The 20,463-nt window shown below is 40.1% G+C and overlaps 1 protein-coding gene across 1 annotated transcript in view; it reads left to right on the plus strand.

Annotated features, from left to right (window-relative positions):
* LOC132824062 (polycystin-1-like protein 2) overlaps window positions 1-20,463 on the plus strand; it is a 111,479-nt gene that overhangs the window by 59,190 nt on the left and 31,826 nt on the right. Inside the window, 8 exon segments of the mRNA XM_060838330.1 lie at window positions 1,758-1,927; window positions 7,149-7,323; window positions 9,456-9,747; window positions 10,013-10,235; window positions 11,516-11,612; window positions 13,751-13,897; window positions 15,330-15,515; window positions 16,814-17,141. Coding sequence (XP_060694313.1) covers window positions 1,758-1,927; window positions 7,149-7,323; window positions 9,456-9,747; window positions 10,013-10,235; window positions 11,516-11,612; window positions 13,751-13,897; window positions 15,330-15,515; window positions 16,814-17,141 — 1,618 coding nt within the window.

The following is a 20,463-nucleotide window of genomic DNA, read 5'->3' on the forward strand; positions in this document are numbered from 1 at the left end:
GATGTGCAGGTTAGGTGAATTGGCCAAGCTAAATTGCCCATCCTTTTCAGGTATGTGTAGGTTAGGTACATTAGTCAGGGGAAATGTAGAGTAATAGGGTAGGATACTCTTCAGAGGGCCGGGATGGACTTGTTGGGCCAAAGGCCTGTTTTGACACTGTAGGGATTCTATGATAAACTTATGTCCTCTAGTTTTGGACTCCCCCCACTTTAGAAAAAGTACCTTGGCTTTTTATCTCACCAATGCTCCTCATGATTTTGTAAACCTCTGTAAGGTCATCCCTCAGACTCTGATGTTCCAGGATGAAAAGCCCAGCTTATTCAGCCTCTCCCTATAACTCAAACCCTCCAACCCTGGCAACATCCTTGTAAATATTTGCTGCACCCTCTCAAGTTTAACAACATCTTTCCAGTAGTAGGGCAGCCAAAATTGTACTCAGTATTCTAAAAGTTGCCTAACCAATGTCTGTGCAGCTTCCTATACTGAATGATCTGATCAATGGAGGCAAGTGTGCCAAATGCTGCCTTTAGCACCCTGTCCACCTGCGACAACACTTTCAAACAACTATGAACCTGCACTCCAAGGTCTCTCTGTTTGGCAACACTCCCCAGGGCCCAACAATTAACTGTATAAGGTAAAAACGAGGACTGCAGATGCTGGAAACCTGAGTCTGGATTAGAGTGGTGCTGGAAAAGCACAGCAGGTCAGGCAGCATCCAAGGAGCAGGAAAATCGACATTTCAGGCAAAAGCCCTTCATCAGGAATAGAGGCAGGGTGGAGAGATAAATGACAAGTAGAATGATATGTATAAGCCCTGCCTTGGTTTGCCTTACCAAATTGCAACACTTCACATGTATCTAAATTAAACTTTATCTGTCACTCCATTGTTGGTTTTAAATTCATAGAATCATAGAATCCCCACAGGATGGAAACAGGCTATTTGGCACAACAAGTCCTCACCAAGCCTCCGAAGAGTATCCGACACAGACCCATCCCCCTACCCTATCCTGTAACCCTATATTTCCCGTGGGTCTGGATCTATGCGTCGCTGACATTATGGGTAATTTAGCGTGGCCAATCCACCTAACCTGCACTTCATTGGATTGTGGGAGGAAACCAAAACACCTGGAGGAATCCCATGCAGACACAGACAATATGCAAACTTCACACAGACAGTCGCCTGAGGCTGGAATCAAACCCAGGTCCCTGGTACTGTGACGTAGCAATGCTAACTACTGAGCCACCATGCTGTCCCAATGTTTGTTAAATTTTGTTTTAATTTTAGTTTTGTTTTTATGTATTATGAGATATGGAGTTAGGCCACAGACTAGCTATGATCTCATTGAACAGTGGAACAGGATCAGGGGGCTATGACCTATTCCTTTTCCTGTGTTCCTATTTTACCCTCATCTCCTGCTGTTGTCTCAGGCTGAACCAGACTGTTTGTATACACATCACTGTATTCAATCACGGGTTGAATATCCTCCAACCCCATACATAATCCATCATTTTAAGTAGCAACACTGGTAGTGTTGAACTTGACAAAGACAAGACACCTCTGTTTAACTATTTCAAACTTATTGCAAACACAAAAGACTTTTTTAACAAATAAAACCCACTGAGGCATAATTAGTAAAATACAAAATTTTATTCTTTCAAGAATTTTCAGGAAAAAAAATCATAGCTGGTAAGTAGCTATTTATTGAATTCAACCAAATTATTTGTTATTACAGATGACCATATTATCGGTTTGCGAGAGGTAATCATTGGAATTGAAAGTGCCTTGATCATTTTTCCTGTGAATCTCATAATCGTGCAGATTTTTCGAAACACGCGTCCCAAATCAACTGACATATCAGCAACGCTAAATAAGTCAGCTTCTGATGACCCCTCAGAATGTCAACGAACCCCTGAGAATATAATGATGGTGAGGATTGTTTTCTTTTTCCCCTATAGAAATCATTCCACATGTACGACAAGTCTGATATTTGTTTACAATACTTTGTAAAATTCCAAATATCTAACTATAGCAAGACACAGCATCTTCAGAGTCATATTCAGAACTAAATGGAGTCAAGCATGAAATGAAATGGTAGCCAGGTGTATATCTGGAAATCCCAATTCTATTTCTGGCACTGACTAATTTTATCGGTTTGAGGAAGGACTGTTTAAGTGTGGGAGCTGTACACATTATTGTTTAGAAGTGAGGACATCATTCTGCCATAGGCAGAAATTTCAGAAATTTTGCAATTTTTGTCAAAGCAGCTACATTTTAGAAAACTTTTTAACTCACAGCTGCAGAGTAGAGGTGGGAAACATGGGTTCGAGGTGTGATAAATATAAAACATGAGTGAAAATGGTATTGTTCCCTTTATATTTCATCATGAAATGCCATTTTCTGAGTTATATCATGTTTACTGAAATCAGTGGTGACAGTGATTGGAAAGTGCAAGTAATCATGAAATAATAGTTACAAGATTGTTATTTTTAACATTTCAAGCTAAGAAGTGAAGGAATAGCGTTGTATAAATACTACATACTTTATCCATTGAAAAAAAGTGCATTGTACAATCTTAAAATGCTAGCCTTGTGTGAGATCCGAAATTGTTGTTAGCACCCTCTTGGGGATTTTATTCCTTGCAAAACAGCTCAGCCATCTCATTGGCTGTTTAAAAAGTTTTGTTTGATGTTTGAGCTTTTATCTGCCTTCTAAGGCACTAATGGATCCTGAAGTGCTGCTTTTATCTTTCCAGTTGTCTCATAAGAATGTGTAATTTATGGCTTGGCTACCAAGCATTCATGGATTCTAAAATGCAGAGTTTCCTTTTGCAGTTGCTCCTGGGAAATACTTGCTTAGTGGCATGGCTGCCAAAAAAATAAATTCTTAAGTGCAATATTTGTTTTATTTAACCATCCTGGGACAGCAAGTTTGGTGGCTTTGAGAGATTTATGAGCTTGTGAAAAAAATAAAGGTTTTTCAAGTGCCTACCTAGTGACTTACTTAACTTGACAGTTGTATGAGCTACAGACTGCCTTTATGGGTCATGTGAAATCTGTTTGTACTGGGTGAATAGATTGGGGTTTTGAGAGGGGCAAGAGGTATGTGGGGCAGTGGAAGAGGGTAATGGGTTTACCGTGGGATGAAGGAAGTAGAAGTAGAAAGACATGAGAAGGGAGGGGGTTGGAGAATGGTGGGAATGGGATTCTATGCTGATCTGTAAAGCCAAGCCAATATTTCTATGGGTGAAGCAATAGTTTCAACCTGACTGCTTTGGCATCAGTTTGCCTCTGTCTCTTCCTTGGGCTGATAATCCCCTCAAAAGATAAAAATCCCACCTGTCTGCCATGCTGGAACAAACATAGGATTGTAACATTGGAAAAGTACCCAACTCCGAATTCTCGCCTCCAAGAGGCATCTTCAGCCCAAGACATCTATGGTGCTGAAAATGATCATTTTCCCTTGTCATGGTTTAGTAAAAGCATATTTAAATCTAATCTTTAGTTATTTTAAAGGAGGTATTGAGCATTGCTGCTGCGTATGCATGTGACGAAGATTGAAAATCTGTCTTGTTTGGGGCATCCCCTGCAAAGATTGCCACACCTCTTGGACCCCTGCAAGTGACTGAAAGACCTCATCAGCGATGTGAAAGATAGCAGAATTGAAATTAAAACAAAAAAGAAATACACATCTACTGTGTCAATAGAGGTAGAGCAATTCCACACATCAACTATAGGGTTTCCATGGATACCAAAAATACCAGTGTAAAACCTATCACTCACAATTTGGGGTTGTTCACCTTAAGAAAGAAGTTGTCAACAGTTGGGAATCTGGACGGTGCTCCATGCTGCTCCTAAGTGTTAGTAACAGAGTGGGTAGAGGGTCTCAGTTAATGCGAGAGGTTCGAAATCAGGTTTCTGGCGGTGAGATGAAAATGTGCAATTAAGGTCTTAGAACTTTAAAGAGTTTTTGTCAGGTTGGGATCAGAAAGCCTTTTTACATTGATTTGCATGTTATCAAAAGGCCACTTCACCAGTATTATGTTTGTCTTCGCAAATAACCTTTGTGTAACTTTTAAAATCATTTATAGGATGTCAATGTCACTAGTTGGACCAGCATTTGTTTCCTACCTAATTGCATTTTAATAAGGGAGGCGATAGCCTAGTAGTATTATAGCTGGACTGTTAATCCAGAGACCTAGATAACGTTCTGGGGACCTGGGTTTGAATCCTGCCATGGCAAATGGTGGAACTTGATTTCAATAAAAATCCGGAATTAAAAATCTAATGATAACCATGAATCAATTGTCAGAAAAACCCATCAGATTCACTAATGTCCATTAGAGAAGGAAAACTGTTATCTGGTCTGGCCTAGATGTGACTCCAGACCCACAATTGTCCTCTGGGCAATTAAGATTTAGATTACTTACAGTGTGGGAACAGGCCCTTCGGCCCAACAAGTCCACACTGACCCTCCAAAGAGCAACCCACCCAGACCCATTCCCCTACATTTACCCCTTCACCTAACACTACGGGCAATTTAGCATGGCCAATTCACTTAACCTGCACATTTTTGTACTGTGGCAGACACGGGGAGAATGTGCAAACTCCACACAGACAATTGCATGATGCGGGAATTGAACCCGGTTCTCTGGCGCTGTGAGGCAGCAATGCTAACCATTGTGCCACCGTGCTGCCCATGAGCAATAAATGCTGCCTAGCCCATGATGCCCTAATTCTGTGAATTTTTTTTAAAAATTGGTGTAGGTTCACCCACAATGCTTTTAGGGAGTGATTTCCAGAATTTGACCTCATGAGACTGAAGGAATGGTGTTATATTTCCAAGATGTCAGAGTCAGTGGTTTTGTGGGTGAGGGAATTGCAGGTGGTGGTGTTCCCATGAATTGCTGCCCTGTCCCTTTCGATGGTGGTTGTCATTGATTTGGAAGGCATTGTCTAAGAAGTCTTGGTGAATCTCTAGGATCTTTTAGATGGTAAATATTGCTGTTACTGGGCATCAATCTTAGAAGGAGGAGATGTTTGTGTTAATTAAGTAGGCTGCTTTGTTCTGAATGGTGTGTGACAAAGCAGCTACTTTAACAAGGTTATACAGTCCTTGGTTTTTTTTCAGAGAGGTTGTACATGACATAGACTCTGAAATGTCTGGGTGTAGGGTTTTAGGGCCAATTTGAGAACAGCTAACAGATACTGCCTCAGGCAGAAGGCTTTCAAGGTTTAAAAAAATCACTTGTACAATGAAAGGGAAGTGGCCATTTCTCCCAGCTCAGCTTTTCTCAGGTTTGGTTTTTGTTTTGGGGCTAGGGTAATATGGAAATGCCACTGGACCCAGAAGCAGGTCCAGACTGGTACTGTCTCTCTGTGACTTCTATCCTGTAAGAACCTGTATTTGGTTTTACCTTTTGTGCCCGAAGGCTTGTTGCAAATATTTGGAACAGCATCATTAAATTGGGATGATCTGTTGGGTTTTCGGATAGGTCAAGTTATTCGGTATCCTGTTTTCTGTTGTTTGTGTTTCATTCAGAAATCTTGTAAAGAAATTCAGTTTTGTTTAAAACTAAGTGGTTTGACCAGCTGGAATATCCACTTTACACCTGCTTAAAACAATTAGCAAAGTTAGGGTCTGGGCTACCTTCTTGAAGTGTTTTGATGGAGTCTGGCCTGGTCCATAACAGGTGTTAAGCTTCTTGAGTGATTTTGCAGCTGCAGTCATTCAGGGAACTCAGGAAACTCAGGAGTATTCCATTGTATTCCTGACTTATGCATTATAGATGGTGGACATGCTTTGGTCAGTCAGAGGTGAGTTATTCGCTGCAGCAGTCCTGTCCTCTGACCTGCTGTTGTAGCCACAACATTTATATGACTAGTCAAGTTCTGTTTCTAGTGAATGAATGCTCTTTAGTTTCGAAAACGGGATTCAGCCATGGTAATGCCATTGTATGTCCAAGGGCAATGGTTAGATTCTGTCTTGTTGGAGATGGTCATTGCCTGACACTTGTGTGGTGTGAATGTTACTTGTCACTTGTCAGTTTGAGCCTGAATGTTGACTAGATGTTGCTGCAATTGGACTGCTTCAGCATCTGAAGAGTTGAAAATGGTGCTGAACAATATGTATTCATCAGTGAATATTCATATTTCTGAAGAGGTGATCATTAATGAAGCATTGAGTATGGTTGGACCCTGAGGAACTCCTGCAGAGCTATCCCGGGACTGAGATAACTGATCTTTAACAGCTTTGGCCATCTTCCTATGACTCCAACCAGCAAAGATCTTCTCCTGGTTCCCATTAACTTTCATTATTTTAGGGCTTCTCGATGCCACACATGATCAAATGTGGCTTTAATGTCAATGGTAGGTACTCTTTCATCTCCTATGGAGTTCAGTGCTTTTGTCCATGTTTGAACCAAGACTGTCATGACGTCAGAGCTTCCATCCCTTTAACAGACTAGCTCACATCTGCAAAAGCTGCCAGCCAATTGGAAGGCCAACTGCTCTTCAGTCTCAACACTGCCTCCAAGAATGGTGGCCACTGCTGGGACTGCACCCTCTCCACAGTAGTCCACCCTGGATGAAGCTGAGTGGGGTATCCAAGGGACACGTGAAGCATTGGGAAGACTGGGAAGGCAGAAATTGTGCTATCAAGGGCATATGCACTGTGCCTTTGAGGATAGCCATAGGTACCCATTCACAAGGGACCCTCTCATTTAGGCTGCAAGGGCAGTGCCAGGATATACTTGGTGACCACTCCAGATGGCAGAGGGCCCACCCATTGCTGCCAGCAGTGGCAAGAAGGGGACATTAACAGGGCATTATTTGGCCACTTAATGTTCTCAATTAAACTCTACTTTGATAGGTTGCCTTCCACTTTCCCTGCCACTGATAAAATGCCAGCAGCAGTGCGAGCCAGTGCATCCACCAGATCCTGCCTTTCCTTTCTACTTCTTGAACTTCTCCCTCCTCCCAGCTCACTCATAACACTGTCAACCAAGCTTTGGTCAGTGGAAATGTTATTCTTTTAAGTATCAATATCCATCACCAGAATTGCAACATGTAAATAGAGGTGTATCTATTTCTGCTTATTGTAAGTTGCAAAGTTAGATCTCCAAATGTTAATCTCTTTTCTTTATTCATAGGACATCAAAAGGATTGCTAGTTCTTTGCCTGGAAAGCTGAAAGATGCAATGCCAACACTAGAAGATGATATCAGAAATGCAAATGACATAAATAAGTTACTGGTATTAATAGCAAACATTATTCAGCACTGTAATGAACAGTCTGATACTCAGGAGGTTGCTATTCCAGATAACGGTCAGTGCATATGTTTATTTTTATCTTAAAATCAGAACTAGGCCATTCGGGACTGAATTGATGGAGCACTTATTCACTCAAAGAAATGGCAATCTGGAATTCCCTCCCCCCCCCAAATTGTTACAGAAAAGACAATTGAAATTTCAAAACTGAGTTTAGTTCGGTAAGAGTATTAAGGGATATGGAAATTAGGAAGGGAAATGGATTAAAGGGCACTCTACCCTTTCTAGCCAGGAAGTGAACTAACTTCATGAATAAACCCATTGCTTTCTCCCCAGGGAGTTAGGGATGGGACTGAGTCCAGATCACTCACCTGATGCAGACTCAAGCTAACAACAGAGGCAGGTGGATGCTGCTGTTGGCAGGTTAGAAGACCTGTCCCCTTTCACAGTGACACTGTGTTGGTGCTTCCACAGATATATCTTCCATGTCGTTCTAACCAATCTGATTTGTCCAGTCAATATGCAGATTAAAATCACCCATGACATTTGCAGTGCCTTTCTGAGGTGCCTCTATTATTTCCTGATTATACTTTGTCCTACACTAATTCTACAACGGCCAATAGATGACTCCCGTCCTTTCTTTCCCTTGCTATTTCCTATTTCCGCCAAAATGATCCTTATCGCTACTCACCACTGCACTGATACTGGCCTTAATTAACAAAGCTACTTTACCTTCTTTTAGTTCCTGCCTATTTTTCCAGAATGTCAAATACCCTTAAATATTGAATTTCCAGTCCTGGTCACATGGGAGAGTTACCAAGTCATGTCTATTTTTTTTATCTATTTGTGCTGTCAACTGATTTACCTTATGGCAAATGCTGAGTGCATTCAGAGAAAGACCCTGAAGCTTTGATTTTTTACCAGTATGACTTACTCTGTTTCTAATTTCTACTGCACTCTTCTGTGTATATTTTAAGACCATAAGACTATAAGTCACAGGAGTGGAAGTAAGGCCATTTGGCCCATCGAGTCCACTCTGCCATTTAGTCATGGCAGATGGGCATTTCAACGCCACTTATGCACACTCTCCCCGTATCCCTCAATTCCTTACGAGATCAAGAATTTATCAATCTCTGCCTTGAAGACGTTTAACGTCATGGCCTCCACTGCGCTCCCTTGCAGTGAATTCAACAGGCCCACCACTCTCTGACTGAAAAATATCTCCTCACTTCCATTTTAAGTTGACCCCCTCTAATTCTAAGACTGTGCCCACGGGTCCTAGTATCCCTGCCTGATGGAAACAACTTCCCAGCGTCCACCCTTTCTAAGCCATGCATTATCTTGTACCCTTTCCTTTTCTACCCTTTGCTGTTACACTTTGATTACCACTTACCTCTCTGTAACTCTGCATCTCTGCTCTGCTGCTTCCCTTTGATTTTTTAAACCCTGTCCTCCATTATTTTGTTTAAAACCCTATCAACATCCTTAGTTATACGATTTATCATGTCACTGGTCCCAGGGAAGACTGGGAATAATTTTGCAACATTTGGAATCTGATTAAATGGAGATTCAAAAGATAAATTGAGTAATCGTGTACTCTTGAGGTGGATCAATGGTACAAGTTTATGCTGTTTCTCCAAATTCAACTCCAAGTCGTTCAGGCTCCATATTGGGAACACAAGATTGCTGAATAACTTCTGCAAAGAGCTTAAGAAATGGACTGTATTTTCACAATGCATACAACACATGTCAAAGAACTGGTGCAAAATGTCAATTTAAATCTATTTCTGATGTATTTCCATAACTCATACTTAATAGCCGTAACAAATGGTAGTCCATAAGTTTACATTGCTAGGTCTGTTACTTTGATTTATGTGGGCTGTGCTCTGAGGCTTGCAGGACTTTGGTTGTCAATCTACTGCCAGCATTTTTTATGCTAGATTTGAATCAAAATGTATGATGTTAACGTGTCTGTTAAAATGCATCTTTTCACAAATGCATTGTTTCTCTTGTGTCTCCTTTATAACTCAAAATCATTGAAACTCCATATATTTTAAGTGCAAGAATATCATTGATAGGAATTGAGGAATATTTCTGTGCTGTAGATCTCTAGGACTCTATATAACCACACCCCTCCCTCCCTTCCCAATATGATGGACAATGTCGTATTTTTAGAAAATGATTCTTCAGCTACCTGTAGTCCTGATCAACAAAATGAAGATAACAATTCCATGGTCAGCAATCCTGAAGACAATAATTCCACATGCAGCGATCCTGAGAAAGAAACAGATCAAATGATGAAACACTTCTTACACTATGTGAGTCATCTACTTAACTATGTGGAAACTGAACTGCAAGAAATGGAACTAAAGACATTTCAGAATCCTTACACTCAGATACATGCTACAGATCAAGTGCAGAAGATAATACAGTTCATCAAAGCAGCAATTAACTCTGCAGATGCTAACCACATTACTAAGAGGTATGGGATACTATTTCTGATATTTCAGAAATATGTGTGTTATATTGTTGAAACAAGTTTTTAAAACAGATAGTGAGTATTTAGAAATTCAGAGTAATTGATTTGAGTGATTGTGGATAATAAGAGTCCCCTATCCATCCCTGAGCCCTTAAGTATGCAAGTTTGTACACACAGTCATCTCTATTGCTTTATTGAAAATGTTTCATCATAAGCCATAATTGCAACTTATTGTTAGTATTCATTAATTTGTTCATTTCATGAGCAGTTTGTACTTATTGAACAGAAGTAAGAAAACAAGCCCTGTTTCGAAAGGTCTCCCTTGGTGGTTCATTTATATTGGCTGGCTCCTGGTGTTTCTCACAAGTAGTGTCTCAGCATTCTTTACCATGCTGTATAGTTTTGATTATGGCAAAGAGAAGTCCATCCAATGGCTCAAATCCATGATTGTCAGCTTCGTCGAAAGTGTTTTCATCATACAGCCATTAAAGGTAAGAACGGAATCAGCAGGTAATGAAAACCACCCCGTAAATGTGGTAAAATTAAAAACAGTTATCAGTCAAGGGCTGATTCAAGTGGTGTCAGGATCACTACTTTCAAGGGACTATCAAAGGGGCCAGCTGATCTCAGCCAATTCCATAAAATCAACTTGTGAATGGAAGCTAGTTATGGGCAATTAGCAGAACTTCCCTTTTTATTACAGACAGATGTCTGGATTGTGTAGCAGAGGACTTTCTCACTGTGACATTGAAAAAGCTACATTGTGATTCATTTCCTATACTCTTGGGCATTAATGGAGATCCTCGGGAGCATTACAGTGTCTGTGCTGGGTGGGCACTGATGCTTAGAATTCTCTATTTTTATTAAGACTTTTAGGATCACTTGCCATGACCCAAATTGTACAGCCATGGCAATTTCTTGAGTCAAGGCTTCAGATCAGAGAAGGATTGACCTGGTTCTGTGATCTACGTCCAGTCTTGTAACGTTCCAGAAGTTCAGACATATTTCTATAGGTTAGGCAGAACTGCACCAATGGTGCAGGCCCAGACAAAGCATATGGACTGCAAGGGCATGGGTTTTCCTCAATTCTTGTGTCATTTTCCCGTAAGCTTGCAAGCGTGGCCCAGCCTAGGGTGGCCCAGCAAAGGCTAGCATTCTGTTCTCTGTCTACATCAATGCAGGCCAACAAGTGCAGCTACACAGGTCTTAGGGACAGGCTGAAGAAACCAAATAATTCGTTCCCTCAAAAGCTTGATTTCATCCCAACCCAGTTTTAGAGCTCCTGATCTCAAAGGACTCTAGAGGCTTATAACTCTGCTTTCATTCCCCATCCATCATTGCTAGTCCCTGTCAGGAAATAGATGATGAATTCCTGATGAAAGGCCCTTGCCCAAAACTTAAATTCTCCTGCTCCTTGGATGCTGCCTGACCTGCTGTGCTTTTCCCACTCTTGACTCTGATCTCCAGCATCTGCAGTCCTCATTTTCTCCCTGTCAGGAGACGGGCAGGCTGTAGGTATGGCCTGGGGTCATGTAGATTGTCCAGAACAGGGAATTCTTGTACTTCTGTAATCATGTCAGGAAAAAAACACTAAAGGATGACGTGGAATTCTGCCCTTGATGGGATGTGCAGTTTCAGCTAATAGTTTAAAATACAGGTTTCAATGAAATCTATCAGGCAGTGTCAATCTTTAACAAACAGTACCAATGCTAATTTCCTTTCATTTCCAGAGATATTGTAACTAACTAGTCTTAATTGTCTTTCTGTTAAGGTTTTATTTGTTGCTGCCTTCATTGCTCTTATTGTCAAAAAGGTTGAGAGAAATGAAAATGAGGAAAACTACAATGAAAACTTGCTTTCTACGATCAGTAAGTTTACATAAGATAAGTAATATTGTGGTGATAAGCCTAGAATAAAGTGTATCCAGGCAAGTGATTCAGTGAATCATATTGTAGAGATACAGTAGAAATTCTTCCAGATATAGCATATAAAGCAGAGATATGCAGGCCGCCATCATTATGTCCTTGCCAATCTAAGGTCTGAACATTCCTCTACTCTATTGCCTCCAGTGCAGGATAGACATGGCAACTCAAATAGGGGGCCAATTTTTCACCATTAGACCAAATTTGATTTTCTCTCTTTTCTCCCATCATGCAATGCTGGTGACTGCCCTGCCACATGTAACTAAGAGCAGGGACACAGGAACTCACAATCCCATTATTTTACCAGCATTCTGCTGCTGACATGAAGGAATAGAAAGACAGAGATGCTGTTGGTCCTTAAGGCAGTGGTAGAGGGTCTGCCATTGCACCTTTTTCATAAAATCACACAACGATACAATGCAGGACAAATGCATTCGCTCATTGAGTTTGTACTAGGTCTTTGACAGAACTTTCCAATTTTCTTAATCTATAGCCCACAATTAATTTTCCTTCAATTGCTCTTTGAAAGTTTTCATTGATTTTGCTTTCAGCTCATGCATTCCAAATCATAACAGCTTGTTGTTGAAAATCTTTTCTTTTGATGCTGTCTATGCAAACAAATCAATGAAATGCCTTTTCAAAGGTGACGTGCTCAGCGTCAACTGCTCTTGTGAATTCTTGCCACTTCTAAATCAAGAAATTCAACCTAATTAGTAAAACATAGCTTTTTCTGAAATATGTTCACCTTCATTTATTAAACCATATTTTTCCAAGAGACAATTTTTTTGTCTTGGATCAATCCTCTAAATGTTTCTCCATCCCTGACTTTAGGTTGACGCACAGGGCTAATTCCTGTTCCCTAGTTTGCATGGAGTGCAAAATTTGCAGTGCTCTGTTTGGCACTACATTGTATTTTCATGTCTGGGCAGATTGTAAAATTGTGTTTAAAACCTTTTTATTTTCCACCCTTCCTTCCTCAAAAACACAGGAAGCATCTCAACTAGACTAGAGGGACATATGGGAGAAAGTAGGGACTGTGGATGCTGGAGATCTGAGTTGAGAGTGTGGTGCTGGTCAGGCAGCATCCGAGGAACTGGAGAATTGCCATTTCAGTCATAAACCCTTCATCCTGCTCCTCGGATGCTGCCTAACCTGCTGTGCTTTTTCTATTAGAGACACATATATAAAACTTGGAAATAACAGATACAAGCCTGAACTGATCCTATGTTGCTTAAGTGGGACTCTATTTCATACCATTACCGATCATTTCCTCTCCTCCATATCTATTTTTAATCTATATAAATTCACTATCGTCGCCCCTTGCATTCTCTCCTTTAGTCAAGACAGATACAAACTTCTGATTTAGTAACTTAGAAATGCTCTTGCTTTTCAATTCTTTACCATGTACAGTTTAATTCTGTACTGAATTACAAATGTGATGTACACAGACTAGTCCACTTAGAAAGCCCATCACTATAAACAAAACTATATGGAACTCACTACAGAACTGAAGTATGAAGAAACCCCAACCCAGTAGTCAGGACAAGAAAAACCACGTGCATCCATATTTTGATTGTCTTTGTTAAATTCTGTGAAGTAAAAGTTAATATGTTGTTCAGTATAATCAGTAAGATAACATGGTTCCATAGTGCTGTATCTTTGGAATTGCAGCTTCACAAAATAATCTATATGGTGTGTTGTTGTTGTGTCACCATAATCTTACCAGACCATAGGGGCTGCTCTCTCATTAGAGAGAAAAGCGATTGGTGGTGATTTAACCTGAGGGCCACCAGATCTTTTACCATGCTAGCCCTTGCCCACAAAGTCCAAATCTGAAATCTACAGTTTCCTTAATGATTGTGGGGCTTTCAAAACCATTCCAGGAATTTCAATCCAAAGCAAAATGGGTATTGTGGTTACACAACATCATAAGTGTCAGTAACACATTGTAGGTGTACGAGAAGTATCAACATGAGTATAAATGAGGACAAATATCATACATATCAGTGCTTATGTTTTAGTCTTACTATGAAACATATTCTCTGTCCAACATTTCAACCAATTCATGCAAAGTATTTTATTAGATGAGGATCTCAATGTGGTAACTCCCAACTATACAAAAAGGTCAGATGCCGGTATTTACAAGCCACCGTCAGTGAAACATGTGGAGAAAATGAAAGCACAGCACCTCAAAGAAAAGAAACTGTATGATTTTATTAAAGATATATTTGGTACGTAAATAATCTTTCTATTTATGATTATAGTCACAATAATTTTTGAGAAGGAAAGATTAAACCAAACGATTGAAGACCAAAATTAGACAGATAAACCTGGAAATACAGACAACTTGCAGGAAGAAAAATGTGAACTTAGTTGATGCTTTCAATGACATTAGGATATCATACAGTGCTTTACAGCCAATGAAATGCTTGTTAATGTGTAGTTACTGTTGCAATGAAGGTAACAATGTAGTTAGTTAGCACATTATTAAACTATCAGGTTTAATCATCAAAAAGGTGGAATTGCTAACTGTGCAGAGCGAATAAAGAGTCATCTAGACTCAAACTATTTTGTTCTCTCTTCATGAATGCTGCCTGACCTGAAGTGATTTCCAGCAGTTTCTGTTTTCACTAGTAGTAAAGGGGTGTGGAGAAACCCAGAGTGAGGTATATCATGTGATGGGAGAGTTCCAAATAGAAATGCACTCCTTTCCCACTCAAGGAGTAGGATTTGGTGAATTTCAGATGGGCCTCTCTCCTCTGCCCACGGCAGAAATTTTGTTCTGTTGTTGGTTCAATTCCTTAAGAGGCTGCTTAATGATCTCACTTGTCCCAAGGGCGTGTTGACCTTGCCTTGATCTAGCCAAGGGAAGAACATATATCAAGGCACCTGAAGAGCAAACGGGTACAATACCCAAAATTTCAGCTGTCCAAAAGCTAGACATTTTTAATATTCGATTGAAAAGATGATGGCTTGCTTGTTTTACAGGCAAACTGCATACTAGGCACTACATTCTGCGGCAAATGTCCACCTGCAATATTGCTGTAGGCATCAAAGGAGTACCCAGGGCTTGTACCTCAAAACTGACAGAAAGAGAGAGAGAAAAAACATAAGGATCAAAAATTCTGCAGAAAAGAACAGTTGGGGAGAGAGAGAACTGGAGACCAGTAAAAAAGAAAAGTAGTAGAAAACAAGAATTTAGAGAAAGAAACAGAGAGACAATTGCAGGCAATGATACCAATATGTTGTTATTTTACAAAAGGTCAATTTGCTGGAATTTTGATCAAATCTTCTAAATTAGAGCCAAGTAGATCATGCAAATATTAATTTAAATACTAAATCAGGCAATTATTAAATATATGAGTATTATAGAAATGGGTTGAGTATTGCTCTTTCAAATGCGGCACTGGTTGCTTGAATGTTTAACATTTTACATTTTGGCCAAACTGCTGCTACTTTAGTCACTTTTGTGTATTTCGTCTACTTGTTGATGACCAGAAAGATCCAATGAATAAATCAGAATTTATGAACCACAGGTATCCAATAAAGCAGCATTTTCCAGTCATACAAGTGACATTATGATTTTTAAATTAGATTGACCTACTTGACAAAAATGAAACTAGGTTCTTTGAACTTTCTCATACAGTTTTTTGCTTATTTTAGCTCACGTGGGATTTCTCGTTGTGTTGGCAATTATTGCTTATGGAGAACGAAGCCCTCATTCATTTTATTTAAACAAAGCTCTCAATGATAGTTTTACCAGGAAGTTCAATGGATCCCTGGCTGTTAACGACTTTTATATCTGGGCTAATGAAATTTTATTACCCAACTTATATGGACCATACGAAGGTAATCCTAAGATAATATTGAAAGAAAATATATGAATTCATGGTAAGCATGCTGTGGACAGAATATTTGGTATTGGTCCTTAGACTTCCAATCCAAAATTAGCCCATTTGAGATCCAGCATTAGACCTGTTGTATTTTTTAATATGTTGAATAATTGAAATTATTTGGCCCTAGTATCTTCCTTTTCTGCTGTTTTCTGGGATATAGTTATTACTGGTATGGCCAAACTTTGCTGTCGATCCTAATTGCTGTTAAGAAGATGGCGGTGAGCTGCCTTCTTGAACTATTACAGCCTTTTGGACCCAGGAACACCAACTGTCTGTTAGGGAGTTCCAGCAATTACATCTTCACTTCTAAACTTATAGAGGCGGGAAGTTCATTGTAAAAGCAACCACAGATGGGTGATCCTAGGACATTATCCTGAGGAGCTCTTGTAGCAATGTCCCAGGACTGAGATGATTGACCATAATCATCGTCTATTGTGCTGCATATGGCTCCAACCAGAAGAGAGACTTACCCCGATTCCATTGACTTCAATTCTACCAGGGGTCCTTGATTCCACACTCAGATAAATGGTGTCATGATGTCAAGGGCAGTCACTCTCAGCTCACCTCTGAAGTTAATCGATTTTGCCCATGTTTGGACTAAGGCAGTGATGAGGTCAGGAGCTGGGTGGCCCTGGTGAAATCCAAACTGAGCTTCAATGAACAGATTATTGTGTGTTAGTGACTCTTGTCAGAACTGTCAATGATACTTTCCATCATTTTACTGTTGATCAAAAGGAGGTTGATGAGGTGATAATTAGCCATATTGGATTTTTTCCTTTCTTTTTGTGGACAAGGCATACCTGGACAATTTTCAATGTTATTAGATACATCAACTGTTGTACTGGAACAACTTAGCTAGGGCAATGGTTAGTTTTGGAGCACAAGCCTTCACTACTATTTGCAGATTGTTGTCAGGGCCCATTGCAGGATACAGTGCTTTCAGCCATTTTTAGTTAGTGAGTGGAATGGATCAAATTGGATGAAGATTGGCAATTGGCATGTGTCATTTTAAGGAGCTCAAGAAGAGGCTGAGGTTGATTATCCACTCTGAACTTCTGGCTTTAGCCTTGTTAATATGTCCAAAATTTTTATAATTCTGGAAATACATTACTTTAGTAAGTACAGTGCGTAATGTGTCTAAAAAAATCTAACAGTAGGGATCATTTGATATTCATTCTCTAAGTCACCATCTTAAAAATTGTAAGTAAATCTTTAGAGTGACTTGAAAATCACTGTGTATTTTCTAACCAGGATTTATAACTGATGGGAATTCAAAGTTGCTTGGAAGTCCTCGCATTCGACAGGTCAGAATCAAACCAACTCCTTGCCCTGTGCCAACAAGATTAGTAGATAGTATTCAGGAGTGTCGTGCTCTTTACTCCTATGGTGATGAAGATATGTTGGACTTTGGAAATAAAGGGAATTTCAGTGTAAACACAGAATCTCTCTGGTTAGCTTCTGCCTGGCATTACCAGAGTGAGACACAGCTGAAAGGATATCCAGTTTGGGGAAAGATCGCTCTTTACCGAGGAGGCGGCTTTGTGGCTGAGTTGGGAACAGAAAACAAAACTGCAGACAGGTAATTAATATTTCAAAGAGAGAATGGAAAATTAAAGGATTCTGTTTGTGAAGAATTTTCATTGTAGGATGAGAAATATCCTATCTGTATGCTTCTACTGAAAGACATAAAAACATAAGAAATAGGAGCTGCAGTGGGTTACATGAAGACTCAACCTGCCCCACCATCAAACTTGATTTCAACTCCACTTTCTTCTCTGTAACCCCAACCTTTGACTCCTCTAGAATTCAAAATATGTCCAGTGCAGCTTTTAAAACATTCAATTATTCACCCACTGCAGCACACTGAGGTAAGAAATTCCAAAGTCTGAGAGAATCTCTGTTTTGAAGAAGAGACTCTTTATTCTAAAACTATACTGTTAATTCTACATTCTTCCACAAAGGGAAACATCCTTGCAGCATGTACTTGTTTGAACCTTCATTCTGTCTAATTATTCCTGCCATGACAGAGAGCTTCGAAGTCCATGTGTGGCAGTAGCTCCCAGGACTAGCTGCACTGCTGAGAGGGAGCATTGGTTCACAACCTCTGAATCTTGAGTGTTTCAATGTTGAAACATTGCCTCTTCGTTGAGGGCTCAATGATGTGGAACATAGGTTTAAGCTAAGGGCAAAGTTTCAATGGGAATCTGGAACTCATTACCTGTAAGGATGGTAGAGGCAGAAACCTTCATAACATTGAAGAAGCATTTAGATGTACACTTGCAAAGCCAGGCCATAGACAGCTATGGCCCAAATGCTGGAAAATGGGTGTTTTTGATTGCTGCAGATTTAATAAGCCATATACCTTTTTTGTGCTGTAGATCTCTATGACTCTATGTCTGTAATAAAATCATCTCTCATTCTACTGAACTCCAGTTAGTTTAGAGCCAATCTGAACAACCTTGCCTTAACATCGAGGTCCGATGTGCCTGTACTGCGCTGTAATGTTCTAAGAATTATTATAAGAATTACTTGCAATAGTTTATCCTGCTTCCATCACACACTGAGTTATAGAGTTGTGCAACATGGAAACAGACCCTTCAGTCCAACTCGTCCATGCAGACCAGCTATCCTAAATTAATTTAGTCTTTTGCCAGCATTTGCTCCCTATCTCTCTAACTCTTCCTAATCATGTACCCATCCAGAAGCCTTTTAGTGTTGTAATTGTACCAGCCTCTATTACTTGCTCTGCCAGCTCATTTCATACAGGCGCCACCCACTACATAAAAATGTGCTGCTTAGGTCCCTCTGAAGACTTTCCCCTCTCACCTTAAATCTATACTATCTAGTTTTGGGCTCCCCTACCCTGGGAAAAAGACCCTATCCATAGCCGTCATGATTTTATAAACCTCTATAAAATCACTCCTCAGCCTGTGACACTCCGGGGAAAACAGACACAGGCTATTCAGCCTTTCCCTATAGCTCAAAATCTCAACTTGGCAATACCCTTGTAAATCTGTTCTGAGCCCTTTCAAGTTTCACAGCATCCAATAGCAGGAAGACCAGAATTGAACACTATATTCCAAAAGTTGCCTAACCGATGTAAGCTGCAACATGACCTCTCAACTCCCATACTCAATGCAGTGACCAGTAAAGGCAAACATACCCAACACCCTCTTCACTACCCTGGCTACCTGTGACTCCATGTTCAAGGAACTATGAAACTGATCTCCAAAGTCTCTTTGTACAGCAACAATCCCCAGGACCTCCCTATTAAGTGTATAAATCCTGCTCTGATTTGCCCTACCAAAATGCAATGCCTCACAATTGTTCAAAGCTTTGCATCTTCACACCATGCTCTGTAACTGTTAACTATTCCTTATCCAATTTGATCATGCAATGTGCAATTACACTTGCTGCATTTCACACCTACAGAATGCCTTACTTGATTCTGAAGTAGAAATGTAGAGGTTTTACATTCATTGTTTATTCAAAATGCTGTAATTGCTTTGAATAATTCACTTGTCCACATCATCATGCAGTTGATCACAATTACATTTTTAATCAGAATGGGGATAGCATTTCTCATAGAATCATAGAAAATAGAAGCCGGTGTAGGCTATTCAGTCCTTCAAGCCTGCTCTCCCATCAATGTGATCACGGCTGATCATCCCAACACAATATGCTGTTCCAGCTTTCCCCTCATACCCTTTGATCCCTATTGCCCTTAGAACTGTATTTCCTTTATTAAAACATTTTGCCATTAACCACCTTCTCTGGTAGAGAATTTCCAAGTTCATCACTCTCTGAATAAACTCTCCTCATCTCAGTCCCAAATGCCTACCACTTAGCGAGTTTTGGAAGGTTTGTAGCTCAGGTTGAGGTTTTTGATATAGGTTTGCTCGCTGAAAGGTTCATTTCCAGACGTTTTGTTACCTTACTAGGTAACATCTTCAGTGGCCTCATGCAAAGCAATGCTGAAAATTCCTGCTTTCTATTTATGTGTTTGGGTTTCTTTGGGTTGGTGATATCATTTCCTGTGGTGATGTTATTTCCTGTGGCGAAGTCACTTCCAGTTCATTTTCTCAGTCGGTGGTAGATGGGGTCTAACTCGATGTGTTTGTTGGTAGAGTTCCGGTTTGAATGCCATACTTTGAGTTAGACTCTATCTACCACGCTCTGAGAAAAGGGACAAGTAATAACATTACCACAGGAAATAACATTATCACAAGAAATGACATCACCAATCCAAAGAAACCCAAACATATAAATAGGAAGCATGAATTTTCAGCATTGCTTTGCATGAGGCTCACTGAAGATGTTACCTAGTAAGGTAACAAAAAGTCTGGAAATGAACCTTTCAGCTCAGTGTGCCTACCACTGTATTCTTCAACTGTGACCCCTGGTTCAGGACTCCCTGGTCATCAGAAACATTATTCCTATATTTAGTCTGTTAGAATTTTACAGGTTTCTATGAGATCCCTCCCAATCCATTTAACCACCAATAAATGTAGTCCTAACCAATCCAGCCTGTCTTCATACATTAGTCCTGCCAATCCCAGGAATCAGTTTGGAAAACCTCCACAGCCAGAACATCTTTCATTACATAAGGAGACCAAAACTGTACTCTAAGTGTGGTCTCACCAAAACCTTGTACAATTGCAACACATCCCTGCTCCATATCCCAGGACAATGTGGGAAATTAAGGAAGAAATTTCAGGGACCCAGCAGAGATATTTGTATCATTTACAGCCATGGATGAGGTGCCAGAGAACTGCAAGAGTGACTAATGTTGTTTCTTTACTTAAGAAAGACTACAAGGAGAAGTCTGGGAACTATAGACCTGTGAGTCTGACACCAGTGGTGGGTAAGTTGTTCGATGGGATTCTGAGAGATAGGATTTA

Source organism: Hemiscyllium ocellatum, chromosome 17, assembly GCF_020745735.1.
Source record: "Hemiscyllium ocellatum isolate sHemOce1 chromosome 17, sHemOce1.pat.X.cur, whole genome shotgun sequence".
Taxonomy (NCBI): Eukaryota; Metazoa; Chordata; class Chondrichthyes; order Orectolobiformes; family Hemiscylliidae; genus Hemiscyllium; species Hemiscyllium ocellatum.